Here is a 22,994-nt window from a genome sequence, read left to right on the forward strand (position 1 = left end):
GGGGGATCTGAGCCCTCTCTGCCTTGGGGGGTGGGGGGTGGGAGCAGGAGCCTGGGAGGGGATCTGAGCCCTCTCTGCCTTGGGGGGTGGGGGGTGGGAGCAGGAGCCTGGGAGGGGATCTGAGCCCTCTCTGTATCGGTGGCCCTGGAGCTCTGGAAGGGACAGGAGCCTGGGAGGGGAGGGTATCTGAACCCTCTCTGCTTCCGTGGCCCTGGAGCTCTGGAAGGGACAGGAGCCTGGGAGGGGAGGGGATCTGAGCCCTCTCTGCCTCGGTGGCCCTGGAGCTCTGAAAGGGACAGGAGCCTGGGAGGGGAGGGGATCTGAGCCCTCTCTGCCTCAGTGGCCCTGGAGCTCTGGAAGGGACAGGAGCCTGGGAGGGGAAGGGATCCGAGCCTTCTCTGCCTCGGTGGCCCTGGAGCTCTGGAAGGGACAGGAGCCTGGGAGGGGAGGGGATCTGAACCCTCTCTGCCTCGGTGGCCCTGGAGCTCTGGAAGGGACAGGAGCCTGGGAGGGTGACGCCTTCTCTCCTGCCGGCTGCCTCCGGCACAGGGGACTGCCCCAGCGGTTTCTTGTGTCACTCACCTCTCATACCACTACCTTCTTCCTGGAATGTGTTACGAGCAGTGGTCTGGTCTTCTAAGTGCTCACTGCCACCACTTCCTGAAGAGGCTACACTGCTTTGTGGAGACAGGGGGGCATGATCGGGTGGGAGGCACTGAGGTCCTCTAGCTCGCAAGTCCTCATGAGACATCCATCCATGTCCTAGAGGCTGGCTTGGCACATTCATGGGTGGGGTAAGGGACACAGATCGTTTCAAAGGGCTGTGGTGTGCCTGGCCTGAGAGAACTGGAAAAAAAAAATAAAATGAAATAGGTTATTCCCCCCCCTTAAGGTTGGGATGCAGAACCCACAATACCTCTTAGCCCTGAGGCACACACTGGCTGCCCCACAGCTCCACCCGTGGGCACAGCGGGCTGCATAAAGGCCTGGCATGGTCTTCCCTGCAGGTGGTTGAAAAGGACGCTGTCAGGATCTCTCAGTGTGGTGGGTTTCTTCAAGGTATCCAAACCTGCAGGGCCTGCACTCATGGCCTTGGCCTTTGTGGTCTGCATCTGGTTTTGGTTCTAACTCTAGAAATCAGGGTTCATAGTCATGGGCCCACAAGTCAGGCAAGACTTGAGAGCCTGGCAGAGGGGCCGTTGGCCAGACATGGAAAGAGCACATGCTGGACAATTAGTTTTTTTAAAAACACAAATTCTGACATTACCCATGTTGTTAGGGAAGACCTCTTGAAGGGTGGGCAGATTGCTCAGGGGGATCCTTGCAGGGGTGAAGTGGAAGGTGGCGGACTAGGAACCGGGGAATCATCACCTCCAAAGGGCAGCAGAGGCTCAGTGAGGGGCCCCAGAACTGACCCGGACTCAGGGTCTGGGACATGGGCAGCTGTGAATGAAAGAGTTGATTCTTCCAGGCCTGGCTCCTTCCCTTGGCCTCACCGGTTAATGCCAAACTTTATATTCCAGACACTTCCAGGTAACAAGGCTTCCATTCAGAAGCCAGTGGGACTCTCAGAAGGCTGGGAATGGTTTCTACCAGCATGCTCAGCCCTCTGTACAGAGGGCAACATCTGTATAGCCCACATTTTAATTTCTTTTCCAGAAAACTAGGAAAAAGCAACAGAACCCATATAACTAGCCAAATTAAATTGAAGTCATTCAAAGCAGGGATTTAACCAAAATCAATGCCCAGGGAGCCGACGTTACCCTGGGTTGGTTTTTCTGGGTGTGTAAAGTGACAACTTTACAAAGTAAGCCTATTCATAACATGCCCTCAGCACCAGTGCCTGACAGGTCCCGTTTATTTTGACTGCTGCTGGATTAACATGGAATCGAGCCATATGCATTTTTAAACATTTTTCAGGGAAGCCATTAAGTTCCTTCTGAGGCTGTCCCCTCCGATGGGGCGCTTGCTCTCCCAAGTTGGGCTCATACTCTCCCCTTTGTTTTCCAGTAAGCAGACCAGACACCCACAGGTGAGAGGGCCTGCTTTCTGCGAAACTGCATTTCTGCCGGGGCAGCACCCACCTATACTCCCACTTAAAAAGGTAAAGACCAGAGTCAAAAGGTTGGACGTTTCCTAAAAGTGTGTTTGGGCAGGGCAGGAGTGGGGGGGCCGCTGACCGACAGGGGTGGCCACCAAGCCTGAGAGCCCGTGGTCAGTATCCGTGGTCAGTACCCGTGGTCAGTGTTCTCGCTTGGCCTCGTACGGCCAAAGGGCAGCCCGTGTATGAAGCAGGAACACTGAGAGGGGCTAGAACTTCTTCGTTAACAAGAAAAGAGGACAAAAGGGGGCCGCTCAGTTTATTATTTGTAACATGAGGAATTTTTAATTTTTAATTTTTAATTCTATTAAAGGCAAGGAACGGGCACCTGACTTACAAATACACAAAGGGGACATCATGTTAAGAATGCCGACCCCACCAGGTCGGAACAGCTTGCATTTCCACTAAATAGACTGGGTGAAAAGCTATTTATAAAGGCTCCCTGGAAAATGCATTGCTACCTGGTTGGATCAGAATTAGCAAGAGAAAAAGAAAAAAAAAAAGCAGAGAAAGAAAAAATAGAAAGAAAGCAGCAGCAGAAATGAAGAGAGAAACTGATGGGGAGGAAAGCCAGACGTCCAGAAACCCGTCTCATGCCTGCCCAGGTATTTATGTCAAGTCTGGCAGACTTGCTCAGGGCTGCCCTGAGTCCAGGACAGTCCAGCCCAGACAGCTTTGCTTTCTGGCACTTCTGCAACCACTTTGGAACTATCTGGTGCATGCTTTGACTGGTGTGCTTTGACTGACTCTCAACAAAACCAGGATGAGAGCGAACCTGGAACCACAGACACAGGCCTTGCCCAACAGGGATACAGCTCAGAGGTGCTGGGGCCCTTGGCACCCGGGCTGGTCAGGGGCTGTAACTGCAGAGACGGCTGGTTGCTTCGGGGACAGCCCCGTTTTGTTAGGGTGCCGAGAACAAACAATACACATGTTTGTAGCTGGATTCCATTACTGGATGGGGCAATTCACTTCCTTCCTTAGATTAAAAAAGAATAATCCATGCTGCCTCTCTCACTGAAGAGCATTCCGGGACTCCACCAGCTACCGACAGGGAACTAAATGTTTACCTAACTAAATGGCTTATCTGTGCAGCAACCCACTCATTTCTTCACATTGTTCGTGCTTACCTGAAGTCACAGGGGAGGTAATGGGAACTTGGCATCAGCCCTTATCTAAGGAAAAAACTGATTATATATGAGGTGCCAAGACCTTTTCCCAGCGACTTTCTACTAAAGGTCTCACCCCCCTCTATAGCAAGAGGGCGAGACCCTTGATACCCTCAGCTGCCACCAAACTCAGGATTGTCTCCCTAGAGCCAAATTGCTATGGAAACCAAGCACCATGGTGATGCTGAGCTCCTGATTTGCAGAGAGGGCCACAGGCTGAGGGCTGGGCCCCCACACCTAAACCAGCAAACACCTCATTGCTCCAGAAGGAACTGAGTCCTGTGGGGAGTTCAGGCTTGTTTTCCCGCGGGGAGGAAGCTAAGGCAGGTGACAGGTGACCTGCCAACAGTGCCACTTACAGTACAGACAGAGCATCAGGTTTAGGCAGTGGTGACCACAAAGCCAATTTTGGTGTCACCTCTTGTAGGGGAGTACTTTGTGTGGTATAAAGTGGCAGAGGAAATTACCAATGTCACAAGTGGAGAGTCTACAGGAAAACAGGTCACACACTTGTTGAGCTAACGCGTGGCCTGTGACAGAGGTCAGTGGTCACAGCCCCCCACCCTCCCCACCCTCATGAACTGAAAGAATTCATCTGAAATGACAAAGGGAGATGTGAATGTGCAAAAACAACATTCCTCTTCCTCTTGGTGAGGAGAGGAGGGCAGTAAAGACAGACTCCAAGCAGCTGTGAGTGTGGTGAGCATTGTGTGGGCTGCTCCAGAAAGCCCCTGGCCAGTGGACGATGGCTAAGGATGCCCCCAGATTTCAGGCCACCTAGCAGTGACATTCACACGCTGCAGAATTAAGTCTTTCTAAAAATCTCAACCCAGACTAGAAATTGGCAGGTTCTGGCAGAAAAGAGGTCCTCACTCACACTGCGTCCCTGACCTTCAAAATAGTAGGGGCAGAGGGACAGCACATTTCAACACGGACTCGTCACATTGAAGATCAACTAAAAACTACCCGGGGGAGTGAAACTGTGCCTGTTTTGCTCTTGAAACACCGAACCTAAAATTTAAAAATTTGTAGAGTAGAGATTCAATGGTATTTATATTTTGAAAAATCTCTACAGGAAATTTTAGGCCTATAGGCATGTATAACATCATTAGGACACTCTAATTTGGGAGACATTTATAAATTCAAGTGATCCAAAAGTAAATACTGAGGAGTAAATCTAGTTGAACTACAGAAACAGCAGCTGAAATGATCTTGCTGCAGCAGTCAGGCAATGCGATGGGAGCACGGAGGGCCTTGGGGCTGGTGGTGAACCTGGTGGCAGCATCAGGACCACCCACTTCTCGAATCTCACCTGACGATCCCTTTTCCATCTCCTAGCATCTTTAATAAGACTTGTTAGGGGAAAATACAACACCTGGACTTGGATTCTCTTCTACGTATTTCCTTTAAAGCCTGGAGTATAGATTTCTCTCCCATTTCCTTTGACCAAACTTGACTTCATCTTGATTTTTTATTTATTGTAATCAGATTCAGGAAAAGATTTTTCAAAATATTTAGTACTCTTTAAGAAAAATTAAGTATAACTACATTTATTTATTTATTTATTTTAGCCTTCTAATAGAAGAAATAACAGGGTTTGTGGAGAGAGGAAGGTCTGCCATGGCACAGGATCTTAGGTGTGCCGTGAACATTTTTAAAGATCATTAATTAATTTTTTTGTTGTTGTTGAGACAGAGTCCCACCCTATGCCCTGAGCAGAGTGCAATGGCGTCATAGCTCATTGCAACATCAGGCTCGGGCTGTGGGCATCCTGCTTCCTCAGCCTCCGGAAGCCACTGGGATTACAGGTGCTCACCGCAGTGTCTGGCTGGGTTTTTCATTTTTTTTTTTTAGGAATCGGGGTCTCACTCTTGCTCAGGAAAGTCACAAACTCCTGAGATCAAGCAATTCTCCCTCCTCAGCCTCCCACAGCGCTGGGATTACAGGCGTGAGCTACCACACCTGGGGAATTAAATTATTTTTGAAAGATGTTCAAAGCATAGTAAGTATATTCTCTTTTTTACTTTCTCTCTGTTTTTATTGTTGGGGATTCATTGAGGGTGCACAGAACCAGGTTACACTGATTACTTTTGTTAGATAAGGACCCTCTTATAATTGTGAACTGCCCCCAAAAGGTGTACCACACCCCTTTTTTGATGAACATAATTTAAGTGTGCTGCCAAAGTTTAATTATAGGGTCAAGATTGAAAAACTCTGATGTAGAGGCTCTTGGAATCAATACAATTTACCATAAATTAAGAAGGTCTATATTGAGTGCATAGATCTTTTACCCTTTTTTGATCAGTGGCTTTGGAATACAATTATTGTTTTTATAGGGACTCCAGTGTTTTAATATTAGTTATTAGCTCACGCAGCCCGTAAGTTCTGCTGGTGAAGTGTGGGCTCATTTGACAGGGACGTGTGTCTCTCTGAGTGAGCTTCCCATGGGCGGCTCAGGCAGCCTCAGGAACTCAAGTGCTGGACACTGTTCACTCTGTCTCCTCAAAGTCAAGTCAACAGTTACTGCCCTTTGTTACCACCACGTGTTTCCACTCACTCCCAGCCTTAGAGTCTGGAATTTAGACTGCTCAAGCTGTCAGGAATTTGACTTCCTTTTGAACAAAGGCATTCAATATTTCCAACATTCCCCAAATCGTCCTCTTTCACCAAATATTCTGTGTTCTCAACCCAAGGTTGAGTACTGTGCCCTCATCACTCCCTATGAGTCAGCCACATGGAGATGATTTGCAACTTTAATCTTTTTTCTTCCTAAGCTAATTTCTTCATTTTTAATTCAAGAAGCTGCCCTTTTCACAGAAAAACATAAGCTTTGTTAAATTTTCCGATTTCTAGATGTCTGCTTGATGGAATTCAATACACTAACTAGCAACTGCTAAGCCTTACAAAAATAGACCATTCTAATGTAGGAATTTTAAAAGTTAGAGTGACCAAATAGTTACACATTAATTTAATTTAAAATATTAGCCACAAACTGTCTTCCTCAGTTAAAAGGTCTTGGCCAGTCCCCTCTGACTCGGAGGACACAGCTGTGTGTCCCTATATTCATGACATGCAGGCCGGAACTCTGATCCTGTGCTGTTCACAGTGGAATTTAAAGTGTTTGTCCCTTTAAAATTTTTAAATTTCTTTCTCCCAAAAGAAATGCAGAAGTTACCAGTGGAACTTCTGGTGGAAACACCATTTTGAAGGTTTACAACATGTAATTCTGAAGTTTTGCTCAGGAGATGGTTTGGTAACTTGTCAAATTGAAAGAGGAGAAGGCTCTTCCCACTACCACCTGTAAAAAGGCTGTTGTTTCGGGGAACTGGGAGGGGCTGGGGTGTTTCTGTCCATTCCTTTTAGGTCAGTCCTGTTTATCAGGCACACCAGGTTCCAGCCCACCAATTTTTTCTGAGCACACTGGCCTCAGAGCATCTAAGAATTACTACTAAACGTGCTCCATTTTTCAAAAAACAGAGTTCTGCTAACACCACTTGTATGAATACTTCCAGAAAAGTGCTTAAAAAGGCTCAGTGGCGGAATGACATTAGACCCCGGATTCTCTTCTTCAGCTGGTTTTGTGGTGCCATAACCAGTAACCTGAGGCCCTGTGGTAGGAATCTTTGGGGAAGAAAAGATTAATAGTGCTGCAAGAACACATTTTGAAAAAAACACAAACCCAAAGTATTTGATCAGTGACATCATGCAAACAAAACAAAACCACCAGTTGCATTTATGGCTATGAACAGATTTGAGTAAGTCGGGAGAGGGGAGAGTTAATTACCAAGGTTAACATTAACATGCTCTGTCACCACTGCCAACCGGGAAGGTTAAAAGCCTCAACTCTGCGTGCTTGCTCTCTGCTTCCTGTCCAGAGGTTTGGAAAACCAGAGCTTAGAACATCTGGACACCAGGAGATGAGTCCCCCAAACAGGCTTCAGACTCCGCCTCATTCTGGGAGAAGGGAGAGAACAGGCTACCAAGATGCTGGTGGATGGGCTGGGAGGGAGACGCACACACTCTGTGGAGAGAGAGGAACCTGCCTTTTCAAACCAAACCAGACCACAGCAGACTCTGAGGAAGCTGCAAGGAAAATCAGGCTGAGGTCGACAGGTGCACACGGCTGTATCCCTCCCCGCACCCTGTTAACAAGCACTGAGATGTGACATTCTGATGTGGGAAGAAGCACCCGGACAGGCTTCCCCCAGCATCGCGAGTCCTCCTCATCAGTGTCAGCTCTTGTCACCCTGCAGACAGCTCAGCCTTGGGGCAGAGCAAAGATATATGTTTCTGCCTTCACGTTACCACTTAAGCATTCGAGCTTTTAAGAAACAAATTAGAAATTTCCAGCAGACTTTTATGATTGCATTAATCTTCGGCACATTCATTTGTCCTCTTGTGTCAGTTTCTACAATGGAAGAACTGGGTGTCACCCAGCAGGGAATCTATGTGAGATGATGGCTATTTGACTTTATATGGTCTTTATTGATGAGATAAGTTAGACAGGAAGCCAATACGTATAGACGTTTTTACAGGAATCAGTAGACTCTCACCCACAACTTTTACTTCGAATCAAGCAGTCCTGAAAGGCGACCATCCCAGTCCTCTCATTCCATTCCATCAAAATCAATGACATCAATTCTGAAGACAATTAGACACCATTGAATCAGATGTTTAGGCCAATCCAGGAAACCGTGGGCTCATCTAGCTATTTCTAAATCTCCTACATACTGGGGAACTCCTACTTTTCTGCCTTCTTTTCTACGGTTGTATCTTTCTGTACTTAGCTCTTCAGCTTTGCTGATGAATTTCCATCCACTCGGAGAGGGAAGGGATATCCAGAAGTCAGTGTAGACAGACGTGCAGGGAATGATTCGTTTTATGACACCAAATAAAGAAAATAACGGAGTGAAGCAAGTGGCCAGGAGGGGATTTAAGCAGACATGTCCTTGTTAAGTTTTCCAGTGTATCTGTAAAAATGCTCCAGGCACTGAGTGTAGGGAAGACAGATAGTAGAGAAACTCAGAAAACTACGTATTTGATGACAAACCCTCTCTTCTGCTCTTTTCTCAAAAGATAACTCTCAAATTGTAAATGCTGTTCCATCCACTCCCTCGCCTACCCAGAAGTGTTCCTTCTGTCTATGCTACGTCCGTCCCATGCTTAACAGCTTCCAAGTGGCTGGGTGTGGGAGCACCACGGCCACTCAAGTTGGGAACCGCACATAGCCAGGATTTCATGACTGAGCCGCCACAACCCTCCCAGAGCATCAGTCCCGAGGCGATGGGCAGAAGTCGCTGAACCAGTCAAGGGGCATCCTTTTACCCCTCATCAACACCAGCAACACTTGGCAAGCGGAGGAGCAGGTCAAGGGCTTGAACAGAGCTAACAAAGGATACTTCAACACCTGGCCTACGGGCTCCTGTCGCAAGCTGAACCACAGGCAGGGTCTTGCCACTTACAGGCTCCCAGATGGCGGGGAACAGCGGCTCTCACAGATGAGGCAAGGATGGGCATCATTTGGGGACGCCTCCTTCCTACAGCTGAACACATGACCAGGGCCAGGACTTCTCTGAGCACAAATCCCTAAACATTGCCTTGATCAAACAACAACCTTTTCTCTTTTCTTTCTGGTGTCAGAAGAAGGGTTATACATAATTAGAAGTGAATTATGCAGTCCTGACTAATTCCTAACTTAGCCCCTCAGTAAAAGAAGAGAGCAGGGATTCTCACCGTGGTGGCCAGCAGGGCAACCCACTGATTGGGGGCTGGCTCTTGTTTTCATTAAAGCATTCAATCTACGTGTCAAATGTAACAATACACATGAACGAACATTCAAACACCGCAATTTGAGCTTATACTGCTAATTAGATGAGTTTTTTTGTTGCTAATTAGGAGAAATTGAATGGCTCAGGCTCTCCTGGCTTCTTAATTACCTTCGATTGAATCACCCGTGGTTAACTCCGAGGCTGCGCACAGCCCGGCTCTCGCTGGCACTTCACCCCCAGCCTCTCCCTGAGTTCAGAGCCATTGCAGCCTCGCCCCGTGGGTGCTGGGACACAGTGAGATGGGCTGTGTTGTACATTGATTCGCTGTGGCCTATAATTGCACACGATGATCTGAATCTTTAACTTGGCACTGCATTTCCACTTATGCTGTACTGTTCTCAGTTTCCCCAAAACACAGCGTCCCTGTCACGGCCCTCCACATGCCTGCTGGCAGCTGTCAGTCAGCCCTGCAAGGAGGGGTGTCCAGGGACCCACAGCTCCAGGCTCCCAGGGTAAGTCAGAGCCCAGGACAGCTCCAGTTTGAAGACAGGAACTGGACAACTTTCATTTCTTATGGGATGGAAAATGGGAGGGGCTGTGTGCGCCATGGAGCCTGGCCGGGAAGACAAGAGGCCCGGAGGCCCAGGCCACCTTCTGTGTGGTCTGTGGTCCCCTCTCCTTGGGTGGCACAAACCATGGGCACGTTTCATCTGCACATCACGTGCTTCGCCGTCAGCATCACTCACGGTTTCCATACCTGTGAATTTACCTACTTGCCCCTGCCTCAATTCTTGTGGTCACTTTCACACAGGTGGCAGACACTCTCATAGGGACCTAGACCCTGAGCTGCCCTATGCACTTGCTCGGGGCTGGGTTCAAACAAAGCCACGTCCTGCCTTGTTCCTGCTCTCGAGTTGTAGACACATGTTCCTGGTGTGGTCTATTTAGTGCTGGAGTTTTCACATTTCTGTGCTGTTGGGGGGATGATTTCATGGTTTAAAATGGCCCCTACGCAGAGTGCTGGAGTGTGATCTTGTGTTCAAAGGGCAGAAAGGCTGCAATATGCTAGGAAGCCCTGTCAGGTGCACGCAGTGCTCTCGGCTGTGAGTTCCGTGTTAACAAACCAACAATAAACATTAAACAAAATGTCTTAGAACAGAAACATGCATGGAACACCACTCTGCACCGAGCAGCTGGCAGCAATGTTGTGATCAGAGGCTCACAGGGACCTAGCCCCGTATTTCCTGGGGAGTGGCCACTTAGTGTCCAGTAACTGGGTGCCCAGCAACCTGACAGATGGTGCTACACAGTGTGAGAATGGGTTACACACGTGTGGCACAAACTCTCTCAGGCCAGGGGCTCCCAGCCTCCTGGGGGTTCTGATGGCCGTCCAGGGATGGAGCCACCACGGTCCATCCTGTGACCTTTGCCCACATCCTGGACACTTCAGATCTCTTCAGATGGGCTTCTGCTTCCGCCTGGTCTCGCTTAGAAAGATTCCTTAAAAGGAGGGGCATCTTGTTTGTGTCTCAAGAGACTTTTAAAAGACAATATTCAAATCATCACTTCTCCCCAACTGCTATCTTGTTTACTTGGGGTTCACACGCAAACTATTGCTTAGGTTCTTTAGCCCGGGGTTTTATCCTTTCTTCCCTGCTCTCCAGATAAATGGTATTTAGGTACCAGAGTGCCAACCCAAGTGGCACCTGGACAGAGGTGTCCAGAGTACCATTTTGATTCCTGGAAGAAGGCACCTGCCTCGTGTTGTGGCCATTTGCCCTCTCATCAGCAGGAAGGGAGAGGGTCTGCCTCAGGAAGGGACAGGGTCAGCCTTGGGAAGGGACAGGGTCAGCCTCAGGGCCCCTCTAATCACGAGTCATCTGTAGAAGGCCTCAGGCACATTTTCTCTGAGTCTGGAAATTCAGCTGATAGGAGTATAACTGATTCACAGGTGCCAAAAAGTCCTGTCCTGTATCCATGGACCAGTAGCATTGGCATCACCTGAGACCGTGGTGGAAAGGCTGACCCTTGGGCCGCGCCCCAGACCGACTGAACCAAGCTCTGCATTAACAGCCCCTGGAGCTCTGTGAGCTCACTCGCGGCTAAGACACAGGGAACGCGCACCCAGCCCTCTTGGGCTCAAGCTTGTTCTGTTGAACAACCCAAACAAAAGCAACCCACTGAAGCAGGAAGAATTTGGGATTAGAGTAGGAATTCACACGAGTCTTCTGTGCCTCAGTTTTCCCATTAGTTGAGATCCAAAGCTGCATTATGGGATTTGGGGGGGATCTAATCACTTAATGTACGTTACAGTGTTTTGCAAAACTTTTAAGTGCTAAGAAATATGGGTTGTTAGATGTCAGAGAACAGCCTGGTGTAACCTGACAGTGCTAGTTGATCTGAGACACTCAGGCTGCACTTCCAGCTTGTTACACACAACGTGGAGAAACCTGATTACCTGAGAGTGTTTCACAGCTTTACAAGAGGTGAGTTTCCAGCATGACCTGTCAAACCCAGGAGAAAGAGACCCTTGTTCTTGCAGAAGTCTTACCTACCCCAACACGTTTCTCCCCTGCCCTGGCCAGAATCTTTTCCCTGTAATTCAGATTCAACGTGGTTTTTCCTTTTCTCCTACACAAGTCAAGAGTTCACATTTCATGTCTATTTTCTAGAGGCTCCGGGCATGGGAATTACCTCCTTTTCACCTGAATGTCAGTGTCCAGAGCTGATGGGAGCTTCTCTTTGTCCAACATTTGTAAGTGACACTGATGGAAGGTTCTAGGCTCCATTAGATTACGGATGTGAGGCTGAGCACCCATCAGATGGGTGGGTGACCGTGGGCTCCTCACATGCAAAACCAGAGGCTGGAGAGAATGAGTTCCTTCCCGCACCTGCCGTTTGTGGCGTGCCCACCAGGTGACATGCTCTGAAAGCTGAGGACACGATATTGGAGAGACTGTTACGGCCCAACAGATGATACTCTGAACCCCCGGCAGTCTGTGTGGCGCTGTTAGCGTCTTTACGCAGTGTGGATTTTTCTCGCACCCCAGTTCATGTGGACAAGATGTTATTGTGCTCATGTTATTTGTTTCTCCGTAGTTTGAAACGTCTGCCTTGCAATACCAATAGAATAGCCAGCCAGGGTGTCAGGGTAAGGAGCTGCCCGCCGCTCGCCAGGGGCTGGATTCTGGAGGAGGGACCACACTGCCACTTGTCACTCCTGACCGTTCCCGCTATCCCTGCCCTCACCCTCCCTGTAGCTGTGTGGGAGGGACTGAGAGCCTCATGTTCTGTCATTGTTGTGCTTCCTTATTCCCTGCTGTGTCATTTCCCCAAGAGCAACCAAAAGACCTTCTTTGAGGACCAGCTTTCCTAGTCCTTTGTCCTCAGAAGAAGAGGCCACCTGGGACTGGACATCACAGCAGGGCCGGCTGCCATCTGCCAACGCCGACTCCACGGCAGGTCCTCAGTGTACGCACGCCGTGTCATCAGATCCTTAATGCCTGATGAGGCCGGCTGCAGGACTCTCCCCTCACCTCCTCTTTGCAGATGGGAAACTGAGGTGCAGAGATGAGAAGGGACTTGTCAAAGGCCAGGCAGCCAGGGCAGTGGCAAGAGTGGGGTTCGAAGCCCAAGGTTGTCCGACTGGCCAGGCTGTATTCTTAAACCCAACATGGCAGAAAGGACTCTGGGCAGAGACTATTAACCCTGACACTGAATAATCAATATCCAAAGTCCTGAGCGAGCCCTCTAGCTCCCTGGGGCCTTAGTGTCACCTGGAGAAAGTGATTACAACGTAACAGCTATTCTACGCACCTGCCAGGATTGCTGCGGGGACCACGTGAATGGACGCTCACAGTGTGATCCACCCTCCCTCCTCTGTCCATCGGTCCATCCATTATCTGCTGAGCATCTGAATTGTGCTGGGCGTATGGTCAGCCCTAGAAGGCTGATGATGAAGGCCCGTGAAGATGATGTACAGGAAGATGCTTTTTGAAATGAAAATATGAATGGGTATCTTCCTAGAGAAGGAACTTAAGCTAATCTTATATATTCACTCATCCATTAACAGTAAGCGTCTCTGTGCACAGGGCACTGTTCTAGTCACTAGAGCTGCAGGTGCCAAGGAGCATACAGAGAAGGGGCTGCAGACATGTGACAGTATTTCTCATCAATTGTCTAGAAACGTGGGCAGCTCACAGACACGGGGCGGTGTTAATATTCCAAGTAACACTTTCCATGAAGGTGAAGAGTTGCTGAAGGAAGGAAAAATTTTAGGTGATTTCAATTTCAATTAATTTGCCATAGCATCTCAAGGACTGATGGGAACTTCTGAGGTGGGGGTGCTGCACCAGAACCAAATGCTGCTCTCAGTCTTCTGTTTCAGAGGCCAGTACCAGCGGACTGCGTGAGAGCCAGGCAAGCTTCCTCCCTGGCTGCTGTGGCAAACCTAATGCGTTGTTTCTGTGGATGCAAATTGGCTATTCCGTGCAATCATTTAAAATCCATGGCTCTGAGAAGCATAAGGATTCCCTGCAGCTGAGTTGGAGATCACCTGCTTCACCTATGCGGACAGTGCCTCTTTTCCATTTGGGCTGTCTCCATATGGCTGACAAAGCTATGGTTTCGGTGGTGTGTGGGCATTCTAAGGGCGGAGTCAGGCAAGCTTCTACGTTAAGAAAACTGCCAAACGAGGATATTTTTTTTGTTGTTGCAGTTATTTTTTGGCAGGGGCCGGGTTTGAACCCACCACCTCTGGTATATGGGGCCGGTGCCCTACTCCTTGAGCCATAGGCACCACCCAAACCATGATCTTTTTATTTCAAACTAAATGCCGAAGGAGCAGCAGACTTAAGAGAAACAACCTAGATTTTTTTTTCCCCTTAAAAAATATAAATGAAAAGCTGTACTTTAAAAATGATTCCCCCTGAAATGAACAGTGACCCACCAGGTGCCAGCTGGGGGGCACACAGAGCTTTCCTTTCCTGAGTATAGCCCTTGAGAAAACTGGTGGGGAGCAGTGCCAACATGTGACTGAAAAGTGGACGTGGCTGCTATTGTTCAGGCCCAAGGGAGTTGGACCTTGTGGAATTTTAATGATGTCACACTTCTTGGGCGATTCCTCCGACTGGAAGGGTCAGTAACACTGCAATTTGTCCCCCATTTGCTTACTCCTGAATTATCTCAAAATTCCAGAACTTGAACGAGGAAAGGGACATTAAAAACATGATGAGATGGATGTGTAAGCCACCCCCCTTGCACTTTGTCCGTTACGGACTCAAAGCCCTGGAGGTGCACAGGTATGGCCCTAGGCTGCTCGGCAGAATGAGGTGTAAGCCTCACCTGCGGTTGCCATCATTTTGGTCTTGTCATTCATACCCCACTGGTCACTGGTTTTGTATCAGTGTCATTGATAGAGAGGGTAGAAACAGATGATCACTCACTTAACCCCAGAGCTATCCACTGTGGGCCCCATCAAGGCCGGCAATGTGTACAACCCCTTGCAAGGAGAGCTCTCGACACAGCGGAAGCTGGAGCCTCCCCAGAGCAGCCTCTGAGTCAGGGCTCTTTCATCTAGAACCAGAGCTGTCACACCTGCATGCTGGGCTGCGATTTCCAGGCCTCGGCACTCTGTGCTGATCCTCCTTGTATTGGCCACCCACCATTCAAGACACATATATGGGCCCCTCTTGTTTTTTGCTTAACTGGCCAGAAGCAAAACTTGACCACCCATGTGAAGTTAAGAATAGTGTGTAGATTGGAAAAAGCAACACTTTCTTCAGCCAAAGTGTGAAACTTATTTCTCCACTCTAGTTAACCAGTGTATTAATCAATTAGGGTTGTGTTTACTTAATTCTATGATTTTTATTACAAAAATACTTTAATGCAGAGGCCAACAAGGGGATGTCTATGTGCAGACGGCTAGAAGCCGTCATTTATCTACCAAATTCTATATTTTAAGAATGGACCAATTTGTCATTTGAAAAGACTGGATATTTTCATAGGGATGTCGCTATTTCTAAAACTTGGGCCTTAGAGATGGTTATTTACTATCATTGGCATTTTAAAACTAAACAGATCTGTTATTTTATAGGCGGGGGGAAAAACCCTTCAGGGATAATCCAATCAATCTTTCTGTCCTCCCCTGCCCACTTCCCGGAGAAGACAGTGGAGACCGAGGGAAGGAAGGTGATGGGCTGATGGGCTCTGGAGGTGCTGAGCTCGGGTGGTCTGCTTCCTGGGTACAGGTGCCGACCTTACCTCAACTGTCAGAAATAGGCAGAGTCTAGTTAATAACAAGAGTTACAGTGGGAGCTCACCATCAGGGAAAGCGAGCACTTGAAGAGGAAGCTCTGGGAGGTAAAGATGTTTCTGATCCTCCCCCTAAAAGACTTTTATTTAGGAAAGACAGATTTATTCACATCTAAACTCAGTGGCTCTGAGTAGCGTGAAGTTTGGTTTCATGACAGGACTCCGAGGGGCAAGAGGAGACGGCGGGACCCCGAGGGGCGGGGGGCGGGGAGACGGCGGGACCCTGAGGGGCGGAGGGGAGGAGATGGCGGGACCCTGAGGGCATAGAGATCAGGTATTTCTAATGGGGGCGGGGAGAGGGGCTTCAGAAAACAAAGTCTGAGGAAGTTGCTGCTGAACTCTTTGTAGACAACCTGTTTTGGGGCTGGGGTTTCATGTGTAGGGAAAAAAAAGAAGATAGGAGGTTTGCTAGAAAACACGTCGGCCCTCTCCCGACCCACAGCCACGTGGCTGTCATCCCAGCACCTCACTCCTTACAGCCCCAGAGCCTTGGCAGCCAGGCCTCCATCTCCCAGGAGGAGGCTGGAGGGTTCTTCTAGGGGCAACTTCCTTCCTACAAGGCAGGAATTGCAGATGGTGTATGACTGAGGCCCTAAAAATAGCCAGGGCAGGTTCCTGGTCTCCCCGTGGTGAAATCTATATACACAAAATTCTTTTCCCTTTTTTTGAGACAGGGTCTTACTCTATTGCTAGAATGCAATGGCATCATCATACTCGAACTCCTGGGTTCACTGGATCCTCCTGCTCAGCCTCCTTTGCAGCTGGGATTAGAGGCAGGCAACCCCATGACTGGGTAACTTTTCTCTATTTTGTAGAGATGGAGTCTTGCTATGTTGCCCAGCCTGATCTCAAACTCCTGGCCTCCCAGGGTGTTAGAATTATAGGTGTGAGCCGCTGCATGTGGCCCCTACTGCTGCCTCTTAAATAAAAGGAAAGGCAAGACTCAGCAGGTAACTGAGGAACGCCTCCTGCTTGAAGGAGCCCAAAGCAAAAAGATACTCCAAGGAAGCACAGAAAATGCTGGGAGATGAAACACCAGATCGAAAATAGTATCTTCAGAGACATTAGAAAAGACCTTGCATCCACGAAACAAGAAAAGAATGTGATACAAAAGGAATGTTTGAAGGATGAGAAAGAACACTTAGAGTTTGAAAACATAATAGCGGAGATTTAAAATTCAGAAGATAAAGTTCTAGGGATCACCCAGAGAGTAGAACAGACAGATTGAAGGTAGAATCCCCTCCCCACCCCCAAAAAAGAGAAAAGAAAGGGAAGAAAAAGGAAAACCGCTGAGGAAATGGAGGAAAAGCTATGAAAATTAAAGGATCAAGGGAGAGGAGCCACGATCTGATTTAAAGGAGTTTTTAAAAGAGAGAAGACAGAGAATGAATGAGAGGAAAGTATTTTCAAGGTTTGAGAAAGTTTTCTAGAAATAAAGAAGCCCAGGTTTTTTCACTGGGAGGGCAGAACTGGGAGTAACTGGCCCAGACGGGGAGCAGGTGGGTGGGGGACCCCAGGAAGAGTGTCTTCAGGAAGACTGCCCTAGGACCCAGAGGGCACTTCCTCAACCACTTATGGTTCACATTCACTACGGTTGGTTTTTAATTTGGGGAAATCCAAGGCATTTCTTTAAGGTCCCATGGCTAGTACTCAGCAGACCTGGGACTCCACCCCAGGTCGTCTGAGTCCAGGGCACATGCTCTGAGCTGTGACTGGGTACTGTGAGATCGTCCTGGACTCTGGTCCTGCCACCAGCAGAATAGTGGCCCTGCCAGGTCTGTGCTGCGAGCACATTCTCCGTGAACCCAGCATGACCGAGAAGGGAATGCTGAGAACATGGGCTTACTTACTCCAGTTCTCCCTTCACCCCGAGAAACAAGGTCGCTTCCATTGTAAGATCCAGATGTGTGGGTCACGTGGGGCCATTTGAAATGTCTGACTCAACTTTGAGCTTTGGGACTTGAGGAAAGCAAATGTCTTCAGCACCAAAGGAAGACCTCAACTCCACCCTGCCATCGGCTCAGGGACACCATCCCTGAGGGGACCCGCATGGACTGTTTGAGGCAGGAATTTTACCGGAGCTCCAACTGGACAGACTTGGCATTGGGTTCTTTAGATCCTTCAGTTGAAGATAAATCCGGGTACCAAGCAAGTTTCTTCTAGAGTTCCAGCAGCTCAGCCAAAGGCCCATTCAAGGCCTTGACAATCTGGAGAGGCTGAGTGTAAAGGAGGAGGGAAGGAGGGTGATCCTTACACCATTCTTTCTCACACGCAGGGCTGGTGAGTGAGTGAGGGAGGAAGGGAGGGAGCCGCCACAGCAATGCTCCTCCCCTCCCAGTCTCAGCACCGAGGGTGGCCTCACAGGGGGTAAGATGGAGGTAACACCTGTGGAGGTGAGATGTTAACCAACATGTATTCAACCTGATGCAGGGAAGCTAAAAGGAAAAAAAAAAATTAACCTGCAGGCAAAAGCATCTCCTGGGTGAAGGAGTTTCAGCAGCCTTTTTGCTTAGAGTCATGCCAGTTGGAGAATTCAACCCCTAAGTGTATAAAACTTCTTGCTCCTAAACCAGGGGCAACCCAAAAGGCAAAGCCTTGGTTAATTTCTCTTGGCCCACTTGGTGGCTATTTTTCCAGTAGCAAAGTCCCAAGAAGAAAATATGAAATCCTTTCCTTGCTTTGTTCTTTAAGAAAAAGTATTTATTCCTTGTGTTAAGTATTTATTTATGCAGAGAGTGAGGGGTGGCTCCCAGCTGATGCTGACACAGGACAGGGAGGCCATGGTCATGACCCCAGCCTGCGCTCTGCTCACCCAGCTCTTCCCGGGCTCTTCACCCCACAGTTAGCCCGTCTGCAGGGCACACAGATGAGGGCTGGGGGAGGAGGAGCAGGGGACTAACTCTAGAAACAAATGAAAATCATGCAGCTGTCTCTAGCTGGGGGTTGGGGGGATGTTACTAACAGAAAATTGGGGAGAGAACTTGACCATACAAAGCTTTAAGTTCTTTTTCACAAATGTCATAGATTGAAAAAAAAAAAAAAATCCTTCAAGCAGCACGCTGTTTGCTTTAAGATACCTGCTTCTTCTGAGTACTGACCACACTCCCTCCTGAACATCAGCATGAAGACACTGCTGGAATTCAGGGTCCCCAGCTCAGGTCCACTTGCAGGGACTGGCTGGCTCGGTCACACTGCCAATCTCATCCCAAAGCAGAGACACTCTTGGCAATGAGGAACTCAGACTTTGAAGTTTATTTAGCACATGGTGTTTCGAAATTCCAGGTGAATTTAGAGCTACATCGCCAAAGTAAATAAGTGCACAAATGTGGTCTTTTTTACCCAAAGATGCCATTCTTGTACTTGCAGCGAGCTCTGACTTCTACATTAATATCTGTATATGACATTCAATTCTGGTGGTAAAATTATGCCACTAAACCGAGCAGAGTTAATGACAATATCACAGGCACAAAATCATTTCCTGAATAATGGTGAACAGGTGTGAACAATAATAGCCTTTCTCGCAAATTAGCTCCCTGAGGCCTAATGACTACACCCAAATTCTTCCAACTTTACAAGCAGGCTGCCGCCTTGAGTACCCCTGCCCAGTACACCCACTGGACACAGACCCAGGCAGTGTTCAGGCCAACCCTTCATGTCAACAACTCTCATCAGCCAGCTCTCCCCCATCTCCTGCTGCTCTGTATTTAGAAAGCTGGCCTGGGCCGGGGCAGGTCCAAGCCATCACCTGCCCTGCCCACCCAACTTCACATAAATGTGACATTTAAAAAACCTGAATCATCTTAGCATACAGAGAACAATCAGAGAAGGGGACTGTTATGCACATTGTGAAAAAAAGGAAAAATCACCTGTACAAATCCTTTCACTATTTGTTATTTTAATTTGATAGAGAATCGCAGCAATTAAGCACCTTAACTTAACCTCAGATTTTAAGAGCTCCAGCCAAGGAAGATTAATCAGCAACTAAGAAACTCCATACCTTGAATAACATTTTTAGTCAATGGGAAAATAACTTGAATTTTTTTTTAAAAAAGTGAAAAGAAAAGGGGTAATATCAAACTAAAAAGCTTCTGTACAACAAAGGAATCGACAGAATAAACTAACAACCCACAGGATGGGAAAAAACGTTTGCAAAGTATTCATCTGCAGAGGGTTAACATCTAGACTATACCAGGAACATAAACATCTCAACAGCAACCCCCCCCAAATCCAATTTAAAAATGGGAAAATGATCTGAACAGACATGTTTCCAAAGAAGACATACAAATGGCCAACAAATATATGATAAAATGTTCAACATCACTAATCATCAGGAAAAAGTAATAAAAACACAAGGAGTGTCATCTCATCCTAGTTGGGATGGCTGTTAACAGAAAGACAGAAAATAAATGCTGGCGAGGATGCAGAAAACAGGCGATTCTCTGCTGGTGGGAACGCAAACTATGGTAACCAACACGCAAGTTCCTCCAAGAGCTACAGACAGAACCACGCGTGATCCAACAATATTGCTCCTGGGTGTTTATCCCAAGGAAAGGGGTTCAGGGCCTTGAGGAGCCTCTGCACCCATGTTTACGGCTGCATTATTGGCAACAACCAAGAAAAGGCAACGCAGGTGTCCAAAGCCAGATGAATGGATGAAGAAAATGTGGTGTACACACACCATAGGACTGTCCAGCCACAGAAAGAATGGAGTCCTGTCCGCCACTGGGCAGGCGGGGTGGAGCCGGAGGACACTGTGAACTAAGCCAGCGCCTCATGCTCTCACTCGTATGTGGAAGCTAAAAAATGTTGAAATAAAAAGCAGAGCAGAGAGCATTAGAGACTGGAAAGGCAGGGAGCCGGGGCAGGGATGGCTTGGCGATGCGGAGTCACAGGGGACACAGTTGCAGCGCTCTGCACCTGTCGGATGACCACCGTGGGCAGTGGTGTGTTACCTCGTTTCAAACAGCCAGAAGAAGGCCACTGAACACTCCCAACACGAAGAAACCACAAATGTTTGACGTGATGGCTACGCCGATCACCCTGATCTGGTCACCACACACCACATGCTGCATAAGTAGGTACAGTGACTGTGCGTCAAGTAAACAAACTTAATTTCTAAAAGCCATTTCTGCCAAGATTTTAGAAATACACCCATCGTGTAAAATGAGCCATCTCTACAGCTCATCTTCTACATGCTTCCCCTTTGTGCAGAAAGGGATGAGGAGAACACCCCTGGCCGGCTGCCACCTGCCCTCGGCTGCCTGTCTCCCACCAGGTTTCACTTCCAGGTCTGTGGGGTGGTGCTGGGCCCTTCTCCATCGGCCCTCACACAGGCGCCCTCTCAGGAAGCTAGAACTGTGTAACACCCAACTCATTGTGTCTCTGGTCCTACTAAAGGGATGTCTGACTTGGTGGCATACAAACGGGACAGTAATGTGCCAAACACCTGTCAGAAACCCTCACAAAGACCCCGCACACAGTCCCCCTTCTCTCCCAAGCGATCCCATCACAGTGAAGCCATAAACCAGAGGCAGAATGGTCTCCAGGGCCTGAGCTCCAGGCGCCACTCAACGGGCCTTGCTGCTCCTTATTTATTTTATTTTTTTTTTAAGATAAGAAAGGATAGAGAATCCACATTAGTGACTGTGGCATGCTCTGGAATTTCATCATTGTCAAGACCTTAACCAGTTTCTGGGGTCAATGTTCTCTTTCTTTTCTAAGGCAGTGCTGAGGAGGGCACTCGTGTGCCCCCTGCTGTTCATTCACTTTATTTCTAAACTGTCCCATCACTCCCGATTTGTCAGTGTTATTCCAAGCTAAATCACCCTGTCTTTTCTTTTAGGAAATCTCCTTTTCCCTTCTCTCTTGACTAACATCTCATATCTCATAACTTTTCACATTCTTTTTATATGAAGGGGCTAAACCACATCAGATTTCCAGCAAGTATGTAGTGAATGCTGAGGCCGTTGTCTTCCCGGCTGGAAATATCTCCTCCTCCAAGACAGCCGCCTGCCCCCCACACTGCACGCTGAGCAGGGCTGCGCTGCCCACTGGCCAGCACCCTGCCACAACTGGGAGTTGCAAAGTCTCCTACCTCGGACGGACGCACAAAAGGACCCTTAGGGGTCATCCAACCCTGCAGCTTCTGTAAATAAGTGGGAGTTCCCAGGAGTTGAAAACCACGTGTGCGTTGTTAGAAGTGGATTCACCTGACACACTGCTTTTCAAATACTCAGTACTCCTGGGACTGGTCACATTCCCTGGGCTGTACCTGTTTGCCCAGCCTCATTTATTCCTATTAAATCCTATTCTGTTACTTAAATACCTTTTTAAAAAAGTGTCAATAGGGCGGCGCCTGTGGCTCAGTGAGTAAGGCGTCGGCCCCATATGCCGAGGGTGGCGGGTTCCAACCTCAGCCCCGGCCAAACTGCAACAACAACAACAAAAAAAATAGCCAGGTGTTGTGGCAGGCGCCTGTAGTCCCAGCTGCTCGGGAGGCTGAGGCAAGAGAATCACGTAAGCCCAAGAGTTAGAGGTTGCTGTGAGCCGTGTGACGCCACGGCACTCTACCTGAGGGCGGTACAGTGAGACTCTGTCTCTACAAAGAAAAAAAAAAAAGTGTCAATAATATCCCTAAGCTTCCTACTAATTAAATTTTTCATGTTAGTAATGGATCCCAACAGAGCAACATCAACAAGTTTATATCTTTCTCTTTATTCTTTCTTTCAAAAACTGGTCCATCTTAAGGCAGGTGGAAGATCTATTACTGGAATGATCCTTAAGGGGACACTGGCATTTGTGGAGGTTGGCTCTTTGCACAGCTGATTTGAAGTATCTTGATTTCGATTGAGCACGTGGGAATGGCTCTGTCATGGGGCTTCCCCGGGGATCCTGTCCCACCACAGTCTGTAGCAGGAGCTGGGCTCGGCCGCCCCTCATGATTATCAACACCAATGACAAGTGCAGCGATGACAATGACCATGAGGCTCGCCCGCTGTACTTCAATCCTCACAGCCGCCCCAAGCCCTCTCTTAAGTCATCTGCACCCAACCAACCTGCTGGACCAAGCGGTCCTCTCCTTCCCTTGCGACCACCGAGTGACGTTCACAGACCACGGACACCGCACTATAACTCAGATGTGCCCTCCTGCCCCCACCAGCTGACTTGCAGGTGCATCAAGGGTCAGTTAATTTGTTCCCAAACCTGTTTATGCCAGTTGTAATCACCACAAATATATCATTTTACAAAGTACTAGAGAAATTATGATATACGGATTACCAAAAAGTTAATTGTGTGAACACTTAAGCGCTTTTGCTTAAAAAGCTACTGTAGAATTCAGTGTGAGTGAGAAAGCTATAAGCTAAATTACAAAAAAAATATATATATATATATAATATATAAAACAGAGTCTAGAAAAATTCTGGGCCCCTGTTGTTTTTGCAAATGCCTTCCAATTCCTGCTCCATTTTAAGAAAATCAAAGATAATAATGCATTAAGGTGCCAATTGTGCAGGAAAGAGAAAAAGACAACCTGTCAGGGACACTGTCCCCAAAGGAAGGGCTGACGAGCTACACAGGACTGCAGACAGATGGGCACAGTCACGTTTTAAGTTTAAATCACACGTCCAAGGTCTTGTTCCTTAT

The 22,994-nt window shown here is 48.1% G+C and overlaps 1 protein-coding gene across 2 annotated transcripts in view; it reads right to left on the minus strand.

The window, feature by feature from the left end:
* SAMD4A (sterile alpha motif domain containing 4A) overlaps positions 1-22,994 on the minus strand; it is a 209,967-nt gene that overhangs the window by 52,532 nt on the left and 134,441 nt on the right. The window contains exon 4 of one of the 2 annotated variants that reach the window (XM_053593942.1): positions 583-846. The exons of the other annotated variant lie outside the window; for it this stretch is intronic. Coding sequence (XP_053449917.1) covers positions 583-846 — 264 coding nt within the window. The remainder of the gene's footprint in view (positions 1-582; positions 847-22,994) is intronic. 2 annotated transcript variants of the gene reach the window in all.

This window comes from Nycticebus coucang, chromosome 6 (genome assembly GCF_027406575.1).
Source record: "Nycticebus coucang isolate mNycCou1 chromosome 6, mNycCou1.pri, whole genome shotgun sequence".
In the NCBI taxonomy this organism is placed as follows: Eukaryota; Metazoa; Chordata; class Mammalia; order Primates; family Lorisidae; genus Nycticebus; species Nycticebus coucang.